The sequence below is a fragment of the Pan paniscus genome, chromosome 12 (assembly GCF_029289425.2).
Source record: "Pan paniscus chromosome 12, NHGRI_mPanPan1-v2.0_pri, whole genome shotgun sequence".
Classification (NCBI taxonomy): domain Eukaryota; kingdom Metazoa; phylum Chordata; class Mammalia; order Primates; family Hominidae; genus Pan; species Pan paniscus.
Genome location: NC_073261.2, coordinates 115,324,351 through 115,342,386, shown reverse-complemented (window position 1 = coordinate 115,342,386; position 18,036 = coordinate 115,324,351). Strand labels below are relative to the sequence as shown.

General features: G+C 35.3%; 1 protein-coding gene across 1 annotated transcript in view; it reads right to left on the bottom strand.

Moving 5' to 3' along the window:
* ROCK2 (Rho associated coiled-coil containing protein kinase 2) overlaps positions 1 to 18,036 on the bottom strand; it is a 163,173-nt gene that overhangs the window by 5,389 nt on the left and 139,748 nt on the right. Inside the window, exons 21-32 of the mRNA XM_003826972.6 lie at positions 16,904 to 16,973; positions 16,164 to 16,267; positions 15,811 to 15,997; positions 13,540 to 13,633; positions 13,350 to 13,444; positions 12,384 to 12,563; positions 12,038 to 12,206; positions 9,807 to 9,877; positions 9,107 to 9,195; positions 8,630 to 8,708; positions 7,302 to 7,563; positions 6,999 to 7,212 (exon numbers count right to left, since the gene is read on the bottom strand). Of these exons, the coding sequence (XP_003827020.1) occupies positions 6,999 to 7,212; positions 7,302 to 7,563; positions 8,630 to 8,708; positions 9,107 to 9,195; positions 9,807 to 9,877; positions 12,038 to 12,206; positions 12,384 to 12,563; positions 13,350 to 13,444; positions 13,540 to 13,633; positions 15,811 to 15,997; positions 16,164 to 16,267; positions 16,904 to 16,973 (1,614 nt within the window). The remainder of the gene's footprint in view (positions 1 to 6,998; positions 7,213 to 7,301; positions 7,564 to 8,629; positions 8,709 to 9,106; positions 9,196 to 9,806; positions 9,878 to 12,037; positions 12,207 to 12,383; positions 12,564 to 13,349; positions 13,445 to 13,539; positions 13,634 to 15,810; positions 15,998 to 16,163; positions 16,268 to 16,903; positions 16,974 to 18,036) is intronic.

Here is an 18,036-nt window from a genome sequence, read left to right as displayed (position 1 = left end):
TTTTCCATCATAGCACCAAAAACCATGGGGTAAAAAGGGAGTAGCAGAATAAGAAAGCAGCTTTCTGAATTCCAGTAGGACCCTGCCTGCTCAATGTGTCACCAAGAGCTTTGTCCTGCATATGAAAAACTAGGCACAAGGGAAAAGCCACAGGTACATAAGTAGCATTAGCAACTCATCTTGGCTAAATCGGACTTAGAGTTGGGATATATGTGGTCTTTTCTTTCTAATTCAATAACCTAAACTGTAATATTGCTATCATCTTTGTTTTTAAAAATAGCCACCTGGCCAGATGCGGTGGCTCACGTCTGTAATCCCAGCACTTTGGGAGGCTGAGGCGGGCGGATCACCTGAGGTGAGGAGTTCAAGACCAGCCTGGCCAACATGGTGAAACCATGTCTCTACTAAAAATACAAAAATTAGCTGGGCATGGTGGCAGGTGCCTGTAATCCCAGCTACTCAGGAGGCTGAGGCAGGAGAGTCACTTGAATCCAGGAGGCGGAAATTGTAGTGAGCCAAGATCGTGCCATTGCACTCCAGCCTGGGGAACAAGAGTGAGACTTCGTCTCAAAAAATTAATAAATAAATAAAAATAAAAATAAATAAATAATAAAAAAAAGCAGTAACTTTTTCATTTTTAAAACTGTGGTGTTCATGAAGCAACTTGTGCCAAGGAACTCATCTGGTCCCCAAAGTCTCACCTGTAATCACTATTGTCAGTGGTTCTTATTTACACACTTCTAAAGTAAGAAACTTTAGTGTATATGATTTACCTACTGCTCTTTATAAGGCCTCATTCCAAGAGATTTAGATATGACTGAAAACGGCCCAAATATTTGCATTTTCAAATAAAAAACCTGAGGCGATTTCTGATACAGCTGGTTAACTTTGAGAAACACTGACAGAATAGGTTAATGGATGATTACTCTAATTTAAAATAAACACAGCGACTCAAATTACTCTTTTAAAATGTGCTAAACACAGCACAACATTTGAGAAAACACACAAACAGATATAATTACTCACTTAACACATATCGCAACCTGGCACACACTCACTTCTCTAGACTTATATATAATGTAACTTATAGCCATAGTTTCAGCTCTACTGCTTGGGAGATTGTGATCAGCAGGCCTTCCAGGGCATCCAAGCCTCAGCTTTAGCATAGGTTAGGAGAAAGCTGCATTGCATACCCTTTCAAAACCTTTGAAGTGTGTGCCAGTGTCACAATCTCAAATTTAAGTCTAATCGCTAGATGCGACTGTAGTGTATGACGAGACTTCCCTTACAACCCTCTCCCTCATCCCTTCGAATCAGTCATCTAATTCTAGTTATTTCAACTGAAGAAATCTTTCCAAATCCAGGTTTATTTTCTTCGTTTTCATTGTCAAGTACTCAGTTCAGGATCTCATTAAGCCTGAATACCAATCCCTTACTGAAAGACTTCTACTTATAAATCAAAACTCCTGAGCACAGTGTACATGGAGCTTTTCAGTTGGGTTCAGACTTTCTCTCTAGTGTCACATCATCTTTTACCACTCCCTGCCCTTGCCTTCTCCCAACGCCAAGCCAACACAAAATTACAAATACATAAGTAATTCTGATGACTTTGTACCTCTGCACATGACATTTTGCTTGGAACTGATTTTCCCTTATTTGTCTGCTTGTAAAATTATCCATCCTCCATTGTTTGAGATCTTTCTTAATGTCCTCAGGCAGAATTCTCCATGCTTCCCTCGTTTCCCCAAGCGCCCTGTTCATCCCTATATCATAAACAGCATTTTACATAGTACTGTAATTGCCTGTTGCTTGACTGTCTCCACCATTAACAGGGATATAGTTCAGGCCTGCGAAACTTATTGTCAAAGATGCTTTGGAAAGAGTGCATTTAATTTGGACTTCTACCAGCAGTCCACAAAAGTACCCATTTCGTTTCTTAACCCGTGCCAGTTTGGCAGGTGAGAAATGGTTTTATGTTATAGTTTAATTTAATGCTAATTTCTTAATACAGTAGTCCCCCCATATCCTTGTCTTCACTTTCCATGGTTTCAAGTTACCAGTGGTGAACCACAGTCTGAAAACATTAAATAGAAAAGCTCAAAACAACTTAGAAGTTTTAAACTGCCCAACGTTGTAAACAGCGTGATGACATCTTGTGCCATCCCACTCTGTCCTGCCTGGGATGTGAGTCATCCCTTTGTCCAGCATGTCCATGCTTGTTAGTCACTTACTAATGGTCTTATCAGATTTTAAAAAATTGTATGTGTACGGTCCAGTACTATTCGTGATTCCAGGCATCCACTGGGGGTCTTGGACTACATATCCCTTGAGATAAAGGGGGACTACTGTAATCAGGCTGATCACTTTTTTTTACATTTAACAGCTATTTCCATAATAATGCCTGCATGCGCCTCATTAATTTTGTATGGGCATGAGGCAATGTTTTTTCTCAATGATTTATAAGAACTTTTCGTATGTGAAGATACTAACTCATCTTTCTCATATATTTTGGAAATACATGGTGTTTTTTAAATTTACAAGGCTTTACTTTTGGGGTAGTTGATCTTTGGCTTTGTTTTCTTTGCTTTTATTATTTGGAAGTTCTTCCCCAATTCAAGATCAGGTATATATTCACCTATGGATTTATTTTTGACACTTCAAATTGTATATAACTTCATTATTTTCCCAAGTAGACTGTTAATTCTTTAACATTTAGAAATGAGGAAGAGCAAAGATAAGATAATAATGACACAATAGCTACTTCCTCCTTTAAGTTTTAACTGTGCTGCCATGTTTTACACTTCTTAAAACTCGATAAATGAGCATTTGTTGCATTTTTGCTTTATACTTTTCTGCATGCATTAAATACTGCGTTAAAAAAAATCTTTAAAAGAAAAATAATTAAAGAGAAATACCCTCTAGCCAAACTGGTATATAATTTTTTTTCTTTTTTTCTTTTTTTTGTGACGGAGTCTCGCTCTGTTGCCTAGGTTGGAGTGCAGTGGCGCGATCTCGGCTTACTGCAACCTCCACCTCCTGGGTTCAAGCAATTCTCTGCCTCAGCCTCCCCAGTAGCTGGGATTACAGGCGCCTGACACCACGCCTGGCTAATTTTTGTATTTTTAGTAGAGATGGGGTTTCAGCATCTTGGCCAGGCTTGTCTTGAACTCCTGACCTCAGGTGATCCACCTGCCTTGGCCTCCCAAAGTGCTGGGATTACAGGTGTGAGCCACCGCGCCCAGCCCAGACTGGTATATTTTTATCTTGCATTGAAACAAATTAGGACTCCCCAAATTGTCTTCATCAAAAATTAGCATTTTATTCACAAATTTCCTACTTTTCCAGTATGGCATTTTAATTTTAATTCAAAAGTACCAAGAAAACATTCCTGTAGAATAGCATTTCTATACATTATTTTTATGAACTGTCAATTAATTTCTAGTCTTATTTTATTTTTATTTTATTTATTTATTTTTTTGAGATGGAGTCTCACTGTCGCCCAGGCTGGAGTGCAGTGGCGTGATCTCGGCTCACTACAAGCTCCACCTCCCGGGTTCACGCCATTCTCCTGCCTCAGCCTCCCGAGTAGCTGGGACTACAAGTGCCTGCCACCACGCCCAGCTAATTTTTTGTATTTTTAAGTAGAGATGGGGTTTCACTGTGTTAGCCGGGATGGTCTCGATCTCCTGACCACGTGATCCACCTGCCTCGGCCTCCCAAAGTGCTAATTTTGTAGGGTGCATGTCTGTAATCCCAACTACTCAGAAGGCTGAGGCAGGAGAATTGCTTGAACCTGGAAGGTGGAGGGTTAGGGTGAACCGAGATCACGCCACTACACTCCAGCCTGGGTGACAGAGTGAGACGTCATGTCACAAAAAAAAAGAAAAAAGAAGAGAAAAAGATGTAATGATGTAATGGCAGATGACCACAAAGAAAGACACAGAGGAAAAGTTACCAAAAATGGTTAAGTGAACATTTATGGGTTCACTTTATATTTGATGTATCTAACAAAGCCAAACTTTGTTTTAAGAAGGATACCATGTCAAATTAGTTCAACTAAAGCTAGATTGACTAATGCTAAGACTAATATTAAACAAACTCAAATGAACAGCTAGATGTTAGATCACTGCTGAGACACACCAGCAATTCTGTGCCTCTGTTTTCTTGGATGACCCTTTACCATTTCCACCCATTTGTATACTGAATGGGCTTTAGTCCAGTAGAATGTTAAAAACCATCCAGCCTGAGGCTTGATTCCTCCCTGGAACCATGCTACTCAATGAGATTTACAATTTGCCTCTCTGATTGGTTCTTCTTCTAATACATCTTCCAAGGAAAAGGTCTTTAACTGTTTAGTGCTATTTATGATCTCTCACACTTTCAAATAATGTCTTTAGAGAACAAAATATCCTCAGTTCCTTCGCTTGCTACATAATACTTTCAAATGACATACTGCAACCTCTGTTATTCTCATCTATATACCATTCAATTTGTATAAGTGACTCTTAAAATGTGACATTCAAAATGGAATACTGGCCAGGCGTGGTGGCTCATGCCTGTAATCCTAGCACTTTGGGAGGCCGAGGTGGGAGGATTGCTTAAGGCCAGGCATTTGAGACCAGCCTGGGCAACATAGGGAGACCCCCATCTCTACAGAAAATAAAAACAAAAAAAAATTAGCCAGGTGTCATGGTGCATGTATGTGGTCCCAGCTACTCTGGGAGGCTGAGATGGAAGAATAATCAGTTGGGCCTGGGAGGTCAAGGCTGCAGTGAGTCATGATCGTGCCATTGCACTCCAGCCTGGGCAACAGAGTGAGACCCTGTCTCAATAATAATAATAATAATAATAGTAATAATAATAATAATAAAATGCAGGTTGATTGATTCATGTAAGAGATACAGACACAATGCTAGGAGTACATGAAACAATGGAGACTCAAATGCCAAAAACAATGGAAATAATGTTGCAGATGTACAACAAAATCCAAATTATATTATAAATGTGACCACCTTTATGTTTAGAATTTCAAAGAATGTATTAAATGCATTTTTTCACAAAATATACACTACACATTTTACAGTCAATTTTGATATTAGTTTTATTTACATGCAGATATGAGGGAAAGAAATCCTTACTACTTACCGTTGCTATGACAAAATGTGTTTTTTAAAAAAATCAATGAAGAATGATTCACAGGGCAAGGCCAGAAGTTTAAAAAAAAAAAAAAAAAGTAACAAAAATCAAAAGTAAATGTACTCTCAAATAGACCATAATGCTGATTTGGACTGGGAAAGGAAGGTATTTGTAAGTCAGTGTACATAAAAACAGCCTGTTACATAATTGGGAGCGTGCCTCATAAACTAATTCCATATATGTTATCGTATGTAGTGAAATCATTAATGTGTCAAATAGCACAAAAGAAAAAAATGTATCAAAAGGATATTTGGAGTTATTACAGTTCTAGATCTAGACAAACCCCTTCTGGAGTCTTAATCAAAAACAAATATAACAATACCTATTCTATTCCATAGGACTATTTTAAAGAGCAAATGAGATAATATATAAGAAGTTAAATGAGAGAAAAGAATACACAGAGAAGTACTTTGGAAACTGAAATCACTACACACTATAAGGTATTAAAATACCATTTAAGCATTAATAGTTCTACAATATTAATAATAGAAATTTAATTTTGAGATGTTTTACAGAAGGCACTTGAAATGGCCTTCAGTGTCTCTGAATTCTGAGTTTCTTTAGCTTTAGTCAATAATCACTAATTTTGTTTAGTTTTATCATACCTCACACAAAATATTCAACATTTTCACTGCTGAAACACCAATTCTGCCTTTGTCATTCTAAATTATTTCCTTGAGAGATGAGTTTCAGAAAGTTTCATCTAAGATGTTTGTGATTAGAATTTCTGACAATACAGCCAATGCTATCAATACTCATATACTGAAGGTCCTGCGTTAGGGAACCAAAAGGATACCTGAAATCAGATACCTGATCAAAGGATATGCTTTTTCCTTTAGCTAACCAAATTCTTGTGTTCATTTCATGTTCAATGGATAGCAATGTTTATAAATGCTGAAGTAGTTAGTAAGCCAAGAAATGGCTATTGTGAATCACGATATTTAACTAAAGGACTTTCACGTAGCTATCCGAAAATGGCTCCATCAAAATGTTTTTGTGCATAATGATCATCCCTGACCTTACTCCATTTTCCTAACTCTACCTCAATTCCAAGGAATAACCACTTTATCCATTAGCTAATATTTGCATTTTTAAAGCTGGTCTATGTTGCTGTTAAAATCACACTCAAGTTACTGTTTTAAATTTATAGATTTGATTTAAAACTTAAGCTGATTTTAAACCTGCCTCCCAAGTCACCCAACATAATAAAAGCTTATAATATGAAACACAGTGGGTGCACTTGACAATGTGAGGTCTGTGTACAATGTTAATTCTATCTTTTAAGTTATTAAATTACTCAAGTGCTTATAAAAGCTGAAAATTATATTATTATACAGTAAGTCCTCACTTGACATCATCGACAGGTTCTTGGAAAGTATGACTTTAAGCTAAATGAAGAATAACAAAACCATTTTCTTCTCATCAAGGTTATAACAGAACAATTTTGAAGGAAACAACTTAATTCCAGGACCAGCCATTATTTTGCTTAAAGTTGTAAGTTCTAAGAACCTATGGACAATGTTAAGTGAGGATTTATTGTACAAATAAACATAACAAAAATCTTTAAAGATTTTTGGTTGAATTTACTGTATGTGTGTGATTTAGTAAGTAAATTTATATTACTTTCATCTGAATCGATGAACATGACATGCACATTAAGACAGTTCCAACATTTGGTATTCCATAGTTAACTAAAATACAAAGCAAAGGAAAACTAATTAGGAAAATTTGTAGTTTGAACATAAATAGCAAAATATTTTAATAGACTTTTTTTTTTTCCTTACCACATTTTAGTTTATTACCTAGGTTTGTTTGGGGCAAGCTGTCGACTTGGCCGTCTAATAGACTGGTTTTGCTGTATCTTCATTGAAGTTCTAGGAGATGATCGGGCAAAAGGGTCTGGAGCTGGGGGCTTTTTAGGTATCTTTTTCACCAACCGACTAACCCACTTCTGCTGCTCTTCTGTAGAATTTGCTAGTAATAACAGATTCTTTGCCGTTGAAATATCATAATATACTATAAAGAAAAATTAGAAAAAAAAATTAATGTGCTTAAAATGATCTGAACATAACCAATATCAATGGAGCAAGTAATTTATCATTTACCTTTGCAAGGTGCTATAATCTCCTCCTTTTTGTCCATATGATCTTTATGACACTTAATATGGCAACGGCGGCACTCCAAAGCAGGAGGAGGCTTAAACATGTGCCACAGGGGCTTCATACAAGCCTCACAGTTGGTTGGGAAATGATAAAGAGTAGGAATAAACTCATGTCCCTTGTGGCAAATATAATTAGATTTTTCTCCAACTGGCTCCACTGGAAATTCTTGTTCCTTCTTACTTTCTCCTTCATTGGCATACAGAATCTATGAATGCCAAAAGAACAATAAGTGATTTCCAAACATGCTATTTTTTTATGTAGGAACAATTCTGATAGTGTAAGTAAAATAAAATTAGCCTAAATTATTCAAAGAGAGGAAAATGTATCTGAAGTACAAACTTAAGCTCTTGATTACGCAAACTTAATCAAGAGCTTATATAAGAAAAGTCATCAGACAGTCACTTTGGTTTGCATTTCAAAAGAACTGATCCTGTTCAAATGCTGCCTCCTTATTTTCTTTATAACACCCATGCTTTAGCAGCACTATCAGAATAGGTCAGCAAAAGGTAACTTCATAGGTGTTAGAAAGTTTTTCTGGGAGAGACTGTTCAAAATAATCACTTGAAGAAATGTGGCAATCACACTAATTGGTGTTTTGTAATACTTAACAGAAAACTGGGTAACAGCTATGAGCACAGCTTCATTTTAAAAGTCCTGTATTTTGAGAGTTGAGAGAGAAAAGAAAGAGGAAAGGATGTGTATTATACTCCAAATAAACATGACAAGCATCCAGAAAACAAGGAGCCAACTTCCACACAGTACACCAAGCACAACGACTCTTACATAGAAGGAAATCAGTAAGTCATTGTTGGTTTGACTAATTTTAAAATGGAAGTAGTAAAGGGAAGAATGTGGCTTCACTTTAAATCGGAGGTAAAAGGGCTACAAGGTACAAAATTTACCTCCATAACTGACTTTTCTAACTTTCTAGAGAGCTGAGATTAAACAAAAACAGAAGGGGAAAAATTCATGCTTAAAAAAAAGTCATAACCAACCTTAAACAAAAATATAGCAAAGACCAGAAACATGATACAAATACACTGCAAGCTTTAACAAATAAAATGGAGAAAGGAATGAAAACGTTCCCAAACAGAATTAAGCACAAAAGTCACAAAGCAACAAACCATCTTTAAATAGGACTGAAACAGAAAGGTAACCTGAAGAGGGTCAAAGAATGAAGAGATTTAACATGTCATGTCATTTGAGAACTTCTAAATGTGAAAAAAACAAAACAAAGCCAACCAACCAAATATAAACAAAACTATGTTTACCTGGAATATCCTTGGAATTTCTTTAGCATCTGCTCTATACACATCTGTCTGTGTAACTGGTCGGACATGAAATAACTTGCTATAAAAAATTTTGAATAAAGGAATAAAATATCACCCAAGGATCAAATTATATATTAATTATTCTATACTTATATCAGACGTTAAACATTGACTACTTTGACCCATGTTAGGAACTCAGAATATTTTGTTCTATTAATTCTATAATTAATTAAGATTTTTAGAAACCTCTATGTCAGAAATTTTCTAATTAGTTTCAAAAAATAATGTATCAAAGGCCCATGAAATAAAGATGTTTTAACTAACCCTGTATCCCAGACTTTCATCTGTATGAAGCAAATCACAGGAAAATGTAACAATAGTACAGTAGGAGCTATACTATGAGACTAATAAGTTGCATTGTTAGTCTTTTATACTTTAAAAGATATAGTTTCTAAATATTCTAACAAAAACACTTACTCTATATCTAAAACCATGTAAGGATTGGATTGTTCTTTATCTTGTTCACTGTCATAGAAAAGAATCTTCTTACTGCTTACAATCACATACTGTTAAAACAGGGAGAAAAGAAATCAGTAATTCAAGTTTTTATATACCTTATTTATTGATTTTTTTGAAAATAAATTCTATATTAGCAATAAAAATCATAAAATACTAAGTAACTAAAAAGTATTTAATATATCTTTAGGACAGTCTTCCTTAAAATAACAATACATTTTGTTTATATTAATAGATATTTTAAATAAGCAAACTGTGGGGAGAAGTAAAGTCAAATTTTTTTGGACTTAGCTTTGGGATCCAACATCATTAGTAACCTTCTCAAAAATAAACATAATAACATCAATAATCATAGTAACAGAGGTAAATAAATAAGTGGGTCTTTTTTACTATATTCACAGTTCTTTTCCCAACAAAACAGCAAAAGTATCAAAATCAACAATTTCCTAACAATAAAATCTGTCTTATTATTAACAAGGTATGAGGACAAAAAATTTTTTACAAAGATAAATAAAATCATATCATTTCAAATCCTGAAGTATAAACAAGTTCTATGTGTCTAAAGGTACCAGTCATGTATATCCTACAACTACAAAAGCCAAATGACTAGAGTTAAAACAAAAACAAAAACAAAAGGCTCATATTCCAAAGTATCAATTACCTTTTTAACCCATCCAAATTTCTTAGTGTTGTTTCGTACAGGCAATGAAAGCCATCCTTCTAATCTTGATTCTACAAATAGGCACAACATGTGAGGCTAAAGGTAACAATTCTCCTTAGATAACAAAGAACTTAGCAAAATTTTAATATGAAATTTATAAAACAAATAAAATATATCCTTTAGAATTTATCACTATACATCATCTAGGATACAGTAATAGTACAGGATCAGTAGTAAAAAGTTATGCAATGCAAAACAAAATCCAGGTTATATCATATTGGAAACAGATAGTCTATACTTTTATAAAGTCAAATGTTCCATTGATTAAATTCATGCATTTATAAAATTCAGGAGAAAGTTGCCAAAAAAAAAAAAAAAAAAAAAGGCAGCAGCAGCAACTCTCTATTCTCACTGGTACACCTGCCTTAGACTCCTTTATTTTTCCTTTGGAAGAGGGCCACATTGTGCACATTTTCAAGCAGTAAATATTTTAAATAATTACGTGTTCAGAGAAAATGGACTTTTAGAATAACTATAATAAAATAAAATAATGTAAATTTTGTTTTATTTTATTTCTTTTTTTTGAGATGGAGTCTTGCTCTGTCGCCCAGGCTGGAATGTAGTGGCGTAATCTTGGCTCACTGCAGGCTGTGCATCCTGGGTTCCAGTGATTCTCCTAACTCGGCTTCCCAGGTAGCTGGGATTACAGGCACGCGCCAGCACGCCCAGCTATTTCTTGTATTTTTAGTAGCGATGGGGTTTCACCATGTTGGCCAGGCTAGTCTCGAACTCCTGACCTCAGGTGATCTGTCTGCCTCAGCCTCTCAAAGTGCTAGGATTATAGGCATGAGCCACCACACCTGACCAATTACGTACATTTTAGATAAAATTCGGTTAACAAGCAGCAAAATAATCAAAAGATTTCTAAATTCCAAAATATCAAAATCAGTAACATTGTAATTCAACTAAGGAATGTGTATGAATCCTCGGAATTTGTTTTAATGACATTTGATCAATGTCTTTTAATGAAATAAATATGTGAAATAGCATTTGGGGAAGTTATTCTAATAGTAAAAGTAGCTATCACTTATTTAACTTCTATTATGTATCAATCGTGCTGGATGCTTTACACAAATTCTCTTTAATCCTAAAAAAACCGCACAGAACAGGAATTATTCTCCTAATTTAGATGAGGAAACTGCAGTCTTGAAAGATCACACAGGGCTGCCTCTGACTCTGAATGACGGAACTCTCTGCTGTTTTCATTTAAACTGTAATCTCTTTCAGGGTAACGATCGGGCCAAATTCTTTCATGTTTCTTATGAAGGACATATGCCTAGGATAATGTCAGTAAGTACTCAGTAAAAACCTTAAGCATATCCTTTGAATCAGTCGAAGTACTTTTTCTGTACCACCACTCTTGTTATGAAACTTCAGGAAGAATTTCTTCTTGGTTGAAAATGGCTAAAACAAGCAGTGAAACCATGCGCTCTTAAGCAATATAATGTATTACTCCATTTCTCGCAAGTTGGCATCTATCAATTATAACAGCAATGCCATGAGAAAATACCTTAAAAACAAATTCTTTATTCATGCAGCAGTTTATTTTTAACTGAGTCTACAACAACATATTAGAGTTAGTGGTTATTAGTTAATGTTACATAAAAAATCTTCAAAAGGACTAAAATTAAGGGTAGTGGGAAAAACTCCAAAGATGAGAAGATTTTCAGGATATCACCTGTACCATTAGGTTCCGATGAAATGGGTAAGTAAGGCAAAGATTCTTCTTCTGAGTCAGAATCAGAGTCAAGGAGCGTGTGAGAACTGGAAGGCTTAGTGGCAATATTGAGAGAAGTAGAGGAACGCTGGTAGGTGAATGACATGGATTCCATAGTGTGTGACTGAGTGATATGAACTAAACACCCAACATAAAAGGAAGTAAGAATGCAGAAAGAAGAGAAAATGAAACAAAAGCTTAAAAATAGAGCTAATATAATAATTTAAAAACTAGACATGTGGAGTTTTTCTTTTGTATGTTTATGAAAAACTTTGTAAAAAAAATCAATAAATAAAATAAGTTTGAAATGTTACTTGAATCCTTACTCCAAGGAGTAGGTTTTCCCTTAAAGAAATTACAAACATTTTTCCTTCAGAGCAGTCAGTCGCAAGACTTAAAACAATCAACTGATTTATATTTAAGACAAATATTAGTGCTGAAAACAAATCCATACCTGGAAACCCATCATCTGCCTCAGCATCCCCTGGTCCACTGCCTATACTGGAACTATCCAGACCAATATGCAAGGCTTGGAGTTGTGACCGCAGCTGCTCAATGTCACTGTCTTTACTGTCCAATGTCATCTGCAGTTCAATTCGAATCTGGCTCTCTTCAGCTATTTGCTATAAGAAATTTAATTACAATAAGTTAATTGGATGCAACAGAACTCAACATTTTGCTTCTTGGTTCAATAATAATTATTAAATAGAAATGGTCTATAACCAGTGAAACACAGACATGAAAATAATTCTACTTCTTAAAAAGAAGTCTTCAGTCTAGAGTCCAAAAAGTATTCTTACTGCCTGCATTTCATTCAGTTCTTTCTGATACTTGATCATCTGCTGGGTCAATTTCTCACGTTCAGATTTAAGCTCCATATGTAGCTTTCTATTCTCCTTCTCTTTTCTCCGCACATCTGTGTCATTACCACGCTTGACAGGTTCTTTTCGATTCATGATCTCAGCCAACTTATTCACAGCCTTAAAAAATGTAAAAATTAATATAATACATAAATAAAATAAATTACGTTTATGGTTTCTCAGTATCTCATCAAGAGCAACAAGTTATACAATCACAAATACTCTCCTTCCCTACATACAGGGCTAGAAAGAAACACTTTCTATAATATTTAAATAATACACCTCCTTTACTACTCATCATCCTTCTCCATCCAATGAGCCATTAGATTTTTACTTGTGTTTTCTGAGAATTATAATTTAAATATTTATAGAATTGATCTGATGTTGCTTTCTACCATTTTGACTTTTTAGTTCTAAGAGAGACTTTAATAGGCAGACCTTTCTTCTTTTATTCTGGAGGAAGAACATTTTGCAGTGACATCAAATTAATAAAATATTCTATGTGCAACAACAGTGAAGAGTACCTAGTACCCCACCTGTTCATGCAGTACATATGCAACTGTAGGAGTCGGCAGAGAGTGAACTAACAGACACTTTTCAGGTTGTCAGCAAATGGTCAATCCCAACAGTTCTTAAAAGTAGAAAAACACATTAAATTACAACAATAAATTGAAAGAGAATGTGATTCCAAAAGGAAATATTAAGAAAAATTTTAGTTGCTATAGAATTTAACAATATTAATCAAATCTAACTTCTCTCAACCTGGCAAAAATCAGATAATTGTGACTTCACAAATATTGGTACATTCGATGACTACTGCTACCAATTTGTAATGCTAGAAGTAAAATGTAAAAGAGATAAACTGAGACAAAATTCAAAATCATATTTAGATTCTATTATACATACTTGAGTTTTGAGTGTTCTTTCTGTTAATAGCTGCTTCTCAAACTGTGCTTTAATAGCTGCTGCGCTTATTTCTTCATCTTTCAATCTTGACAGTTCTGAAACATGGAAAAAAGTTAAAATTACATTGGTAATTACAGCAGCTGATAAACATTAGGTATATTAAAAATAAACATTTTTTGTTAATACATACGCTCTTGAACATCTTTCAATTTGTTATTTAATTCTTCTTTCTCATTTGCAAGATTGGCAACATCACTAGTTAGTGTCCTATTAGTTTCCTCAAGCTAAGAAATGAAAGAGGAAAAAATAATCACATCCCAATTTACACAATTTATGTTATAAAACGATTCAAATGAGAAACATCCTAGAATATTGTTAAACCTCTTATTTTTCTTTTTTTTTTTTTTTGAGACAGAGTCTTGCTCTGTCACCCAGGTGAGTCTTGCTCTGTCAACCAGGAGTGCAGTGGCGCAATCTCAGCTCACTGCAACCTCCGCCTCCTGGGTTCAAGTGATTCTCCTGCCTCAGCCTCCTTAGTAGCTGGGATTACAGACATGCGCCACCACACCTGGCTAATTTTTGTAGTTTTAGTAGAGATGGGGTTTCACTATGTTGGTCAGGCTGGTCTCAAACTCCTGGCCTTGAGTGATCACCCGCCTAGGCCTCTCAAAGTGCTGGGATTACTTACAGGCATAAGCCAACACACCTGGCCTGAAGGAAGTTTTACTGTAAATTATGTGTTTTGCCTTTCCACCCATGACTGTATTTCATTATATACACATGAAACAATACACAGTGTGGCTTTATGTGATTTTCTTTTTTTTTTTTTCTCTTTTTGGAGACAAGGTCTCAAGCTCTGTTGCCCAGGCTGGAGTGCAATGACGTGCGATCACCACTCACTGTAGCCTCAGCCTCCAAGGCTCTAAGGATCCTCCCACCTCAGCCCCCATGAGTAGCTAGCTGGGACTATGGGCATGAACCACCACACCTGGATAAAAAAATTTTTTTTTTTTTTTGGTAGAAACAGGGTCTCACTATGTTGCCTAGGCTGGTCTCAAACTCCTGGAGCTCAAGCAGTACTCCCACCTTCAACTCCAAAAGTGCTGCAATTACAGGCATGAGCCACCATGCCAGGCTGCGATTTTCTATCTTACTGAATTTATCTTTCTGTAATTGTTTTCACTCAATAGCATATTGAGGCATTAAATTGCTGATACAAATGAAGATCTGATGTAACAGTTCCATCTTCTATTACATTTAATGCATGCATTCATTCATTCATGGACATTTGAGTTTTTGCTAAATATTTATGCTGCTATAAGCATTGTGCCTAAATTTCTATAGTGTATTTATCTTAATGTGGACTTTCTTCTGACTGCATTATGTGAATGCCTAAAATTTACTGGAAACTGTCATACTACTTACTGTACTATGCCATACTAAATTTATACTACCCATAGTGAATAAGAATGCCATTTTCTAGACATTCTTCAGACACTTGAAATTGTCAGCTACTGAATTTCTGCCAATGTGATGGGTATGAAATGGTATTTCAAAGTTGTTTTACCTAGGCTTTTCTTGAACAATAGTGAGGTTAAGTACATGCTTATATATTTAGGTTTTCTCTTTCAGCTAAGTTTTCTTCCAAATTCTTTAATCTTATCTTACTGAATTGCAGACATTCTACATATACTCTAGATACAAATCCCTTGTTTAATAAATATATTACAAATATCTCCCTTCTGTCATTTATTTATGCTGTCTTCTGTCATATGCAACTTTTAGATTCTGTTCTGATAGCTTAAAATTTTTATTTTTCATAGTCCTTAAGATAGCTAGAATTTACTTTTGTGTGTGATGTAGTGGGGATTTAATTTTATTCCTTTCCATATAAAAACACAGTTATTCTGAAACCATTTATGAAATGTGTCCTTTCCCAGTGATTTGTGTACTGCCACTCCCATCATATATACCAAGTTCCTATATGTGCAGAAATCTTTCTGGTCTCCCTTTTCATTTCCACTGAACAGGATTGAATATCCCTGTTCTAATACCAGACTTTTTAATTACCGCAGCATTTCAATAGGTCTAGTTAATTGATAGGGTAAACCTAACTACTTGATATTTGACCTCTCTCTGAAATTTTTATTGCAATTTTTTCAACCTGCACGGAACTGTTTTCCTGGTAGTTTCAAGATTCTTCTGAACTAAGTTCTGTTTAAAAAGAAAAAAAAATGACCCTTTCACTTTAGACCTTTAACTTTGAATTCATTAACAGGTGAAGTCACTTTTAGTAAGCTCCTCTGACAACACTGAGAAGGTGGCAGTTAACTAGATTAAAAATCTTGTAGTCAGCATATATAATTTTTCATTTAGATCTGTGATACTTAGTATGTCTAAAGAAGGTTTAAGATATAGCAATTTAACTATAATCCAAAAAAGCACCAAGAATTTGACTTACAGAAGCAATTGTAGCATCTTTTTCAGTAAGTTCCTGTTTGTGTCTAGCCATCATCTCTTTGATCTCCAGCTCTTTCATGATCTTCTCTTTTTCCAAATCAGAATATTGTTCTTCAGCAATTGAACGAGCCAGTTGCTCAGAATCTGCTTTGGTCAAGGTGATCTCCAGTTGGGCAGCCAAAGAGTCCCTACATTTTAGCAATATATCATTTTAATGGTTCAGTTTTCACTATGAAGTGAAAGTTTTTGTCTAATTCACTTCATCAATAATTTTTTATTTGGTGATTACCAGGCATTGTTCTAGGAGCAAAGTATACAGCTATGAACAAAAAGAGACAAGGGTCTCATACTTACCGTTCATCCTGTAATTCCTGTTTCTTCTGCTGCAATTCTTTACCAAGTTTGGTCTTTTCTTCACATTCTTCTTTAAGCTCCCTAACTTGTGTTTTATAAAGGGTCTAAATAGCAAAATACAACAGAAATGCGTATCATCATCAGAAATATTACTTCTACATTCAAAAGCTATTCAGACAAAAAGGAGAATGAACACATACAAATATTTTCTTACTGCTAAGTCCCCGAGCAAATGAATAGTTTAATGAACTTTCCTATTTCTAGTCATCAATTAACTAATACAAGTTCAGCTAATAATTAAGAAGCATGATTTTCAACTGGATATCACAGTGATATTTCTCATTTAATAGCACAGATAGGTAAAATGAATAAGGAGGCAAGGAAAAACATTAACAATTTAGACAAAAAAAGTTACTGGCTTAAATCAATAAAACAGGAGTTTCTACTTCATATTTTTAAAACTGATCTCAAAAAAGCACAACTATTAAAATGATAATTTTATTATAATTTTATTTCTTGCATTATGAAAATATTTTCTTCCTGAAAACAATGCTGTTAATCAGCTTCACCAGGTATGTTTTGTGCTTAGAATTATTTTTCTAGCAATGATAATAAATTTCTCTTAAACTATCTACATTCTTCTGCCCAGCTGCTCTTTTTATATGAGTTGTATGGTATAAATAAAATATCCCATCCAAAACTCTGTTTGCTATTTGCAAATTAATGTGTCTTGAACTTACTGAGAAATACTGTTCTGCTTCGAGCTGATCCTGGAGCTCTTTCATTTGCCCATCTGCATCCTGACGTTCTCTGTGAGGACAATGAATCAAAGGTTTAAATAACTTACACATATTTTAAACGAGCAGCTCTCAAAGTATGGTCTGGGGGAAGCCCTGGGAGTCTCTGAGGTTCTTCCACAGAACCCATAAGGTCAAATCATTTTCATAATACTGAGCACCATGGTTTTTTTTTAAACTCTCATTCCCTCGTTATGTACCATATGTACTTTTCCTGAGGCCACATGACTTGTAATTACATCATTCTGATGGCTAAAATAACGTGTTTGTGTGTTCCTGTGTTTTAAAGTTTTCTCAGTTTTAATTTCTAACACAATACAAATCATTAGATATAACAAACGTAAACAAAAATTCATTTGGAACCCTTGATGATAATAATAATAATTATTATTATTATTATTTTTGTTTTTGAGACGGAGTCTCACTCTTGTCGCCCAGGCTGGAGTGCAGTGGTGCGATCTGGGCTCACTAAAAGTTCCGCCTCCCAGGTTCATGCCATTCGCCTGCCTCAGCCTCCCGAGTAGCTGGGACTACAGGCGCCCACCACCACACCTGGCTAATTTTTGTATTTTTAGTACAGACGGGGTTTCACTGTGTTAGCCAGAATGGTCTCGATCTCCTGACCTTGTGATCTGCCCACCTCAGCCTCCCAAAGTGCTGGGATTACAGGCGTGAGCCACTGCACCCGGCAGAACCCTTGATAATTTTTTTAAGAGTATAAAGGGGTTCTGAGACCAGTGTTATACTAAATCAACATTGAATCACACATTCACATACAGACACTGTGATCAGCCATTTATGCCAACAAGTAGAAGAATCCAAAGAGCACCTCAAATCTGGTGATCTCAGTGGGGAGTGCAGAATGCCTGGGAGGGGGCTTCTGGGGAGGCGAGAAGTGCTGGCTTTAGATCTAAACATGGATGGTGGCTGCACAGATTTGTATACTTTGTAAAAATTCACTCAGCTCCACACTTAGTATTTGTGTACTTTTTCTGTATTATGTTAATCTTCAATAAAGGAATAAAATAATAAATAAAATAAAAGCAAGCCCAACAACCCATTTAAGAAGCTGGGTT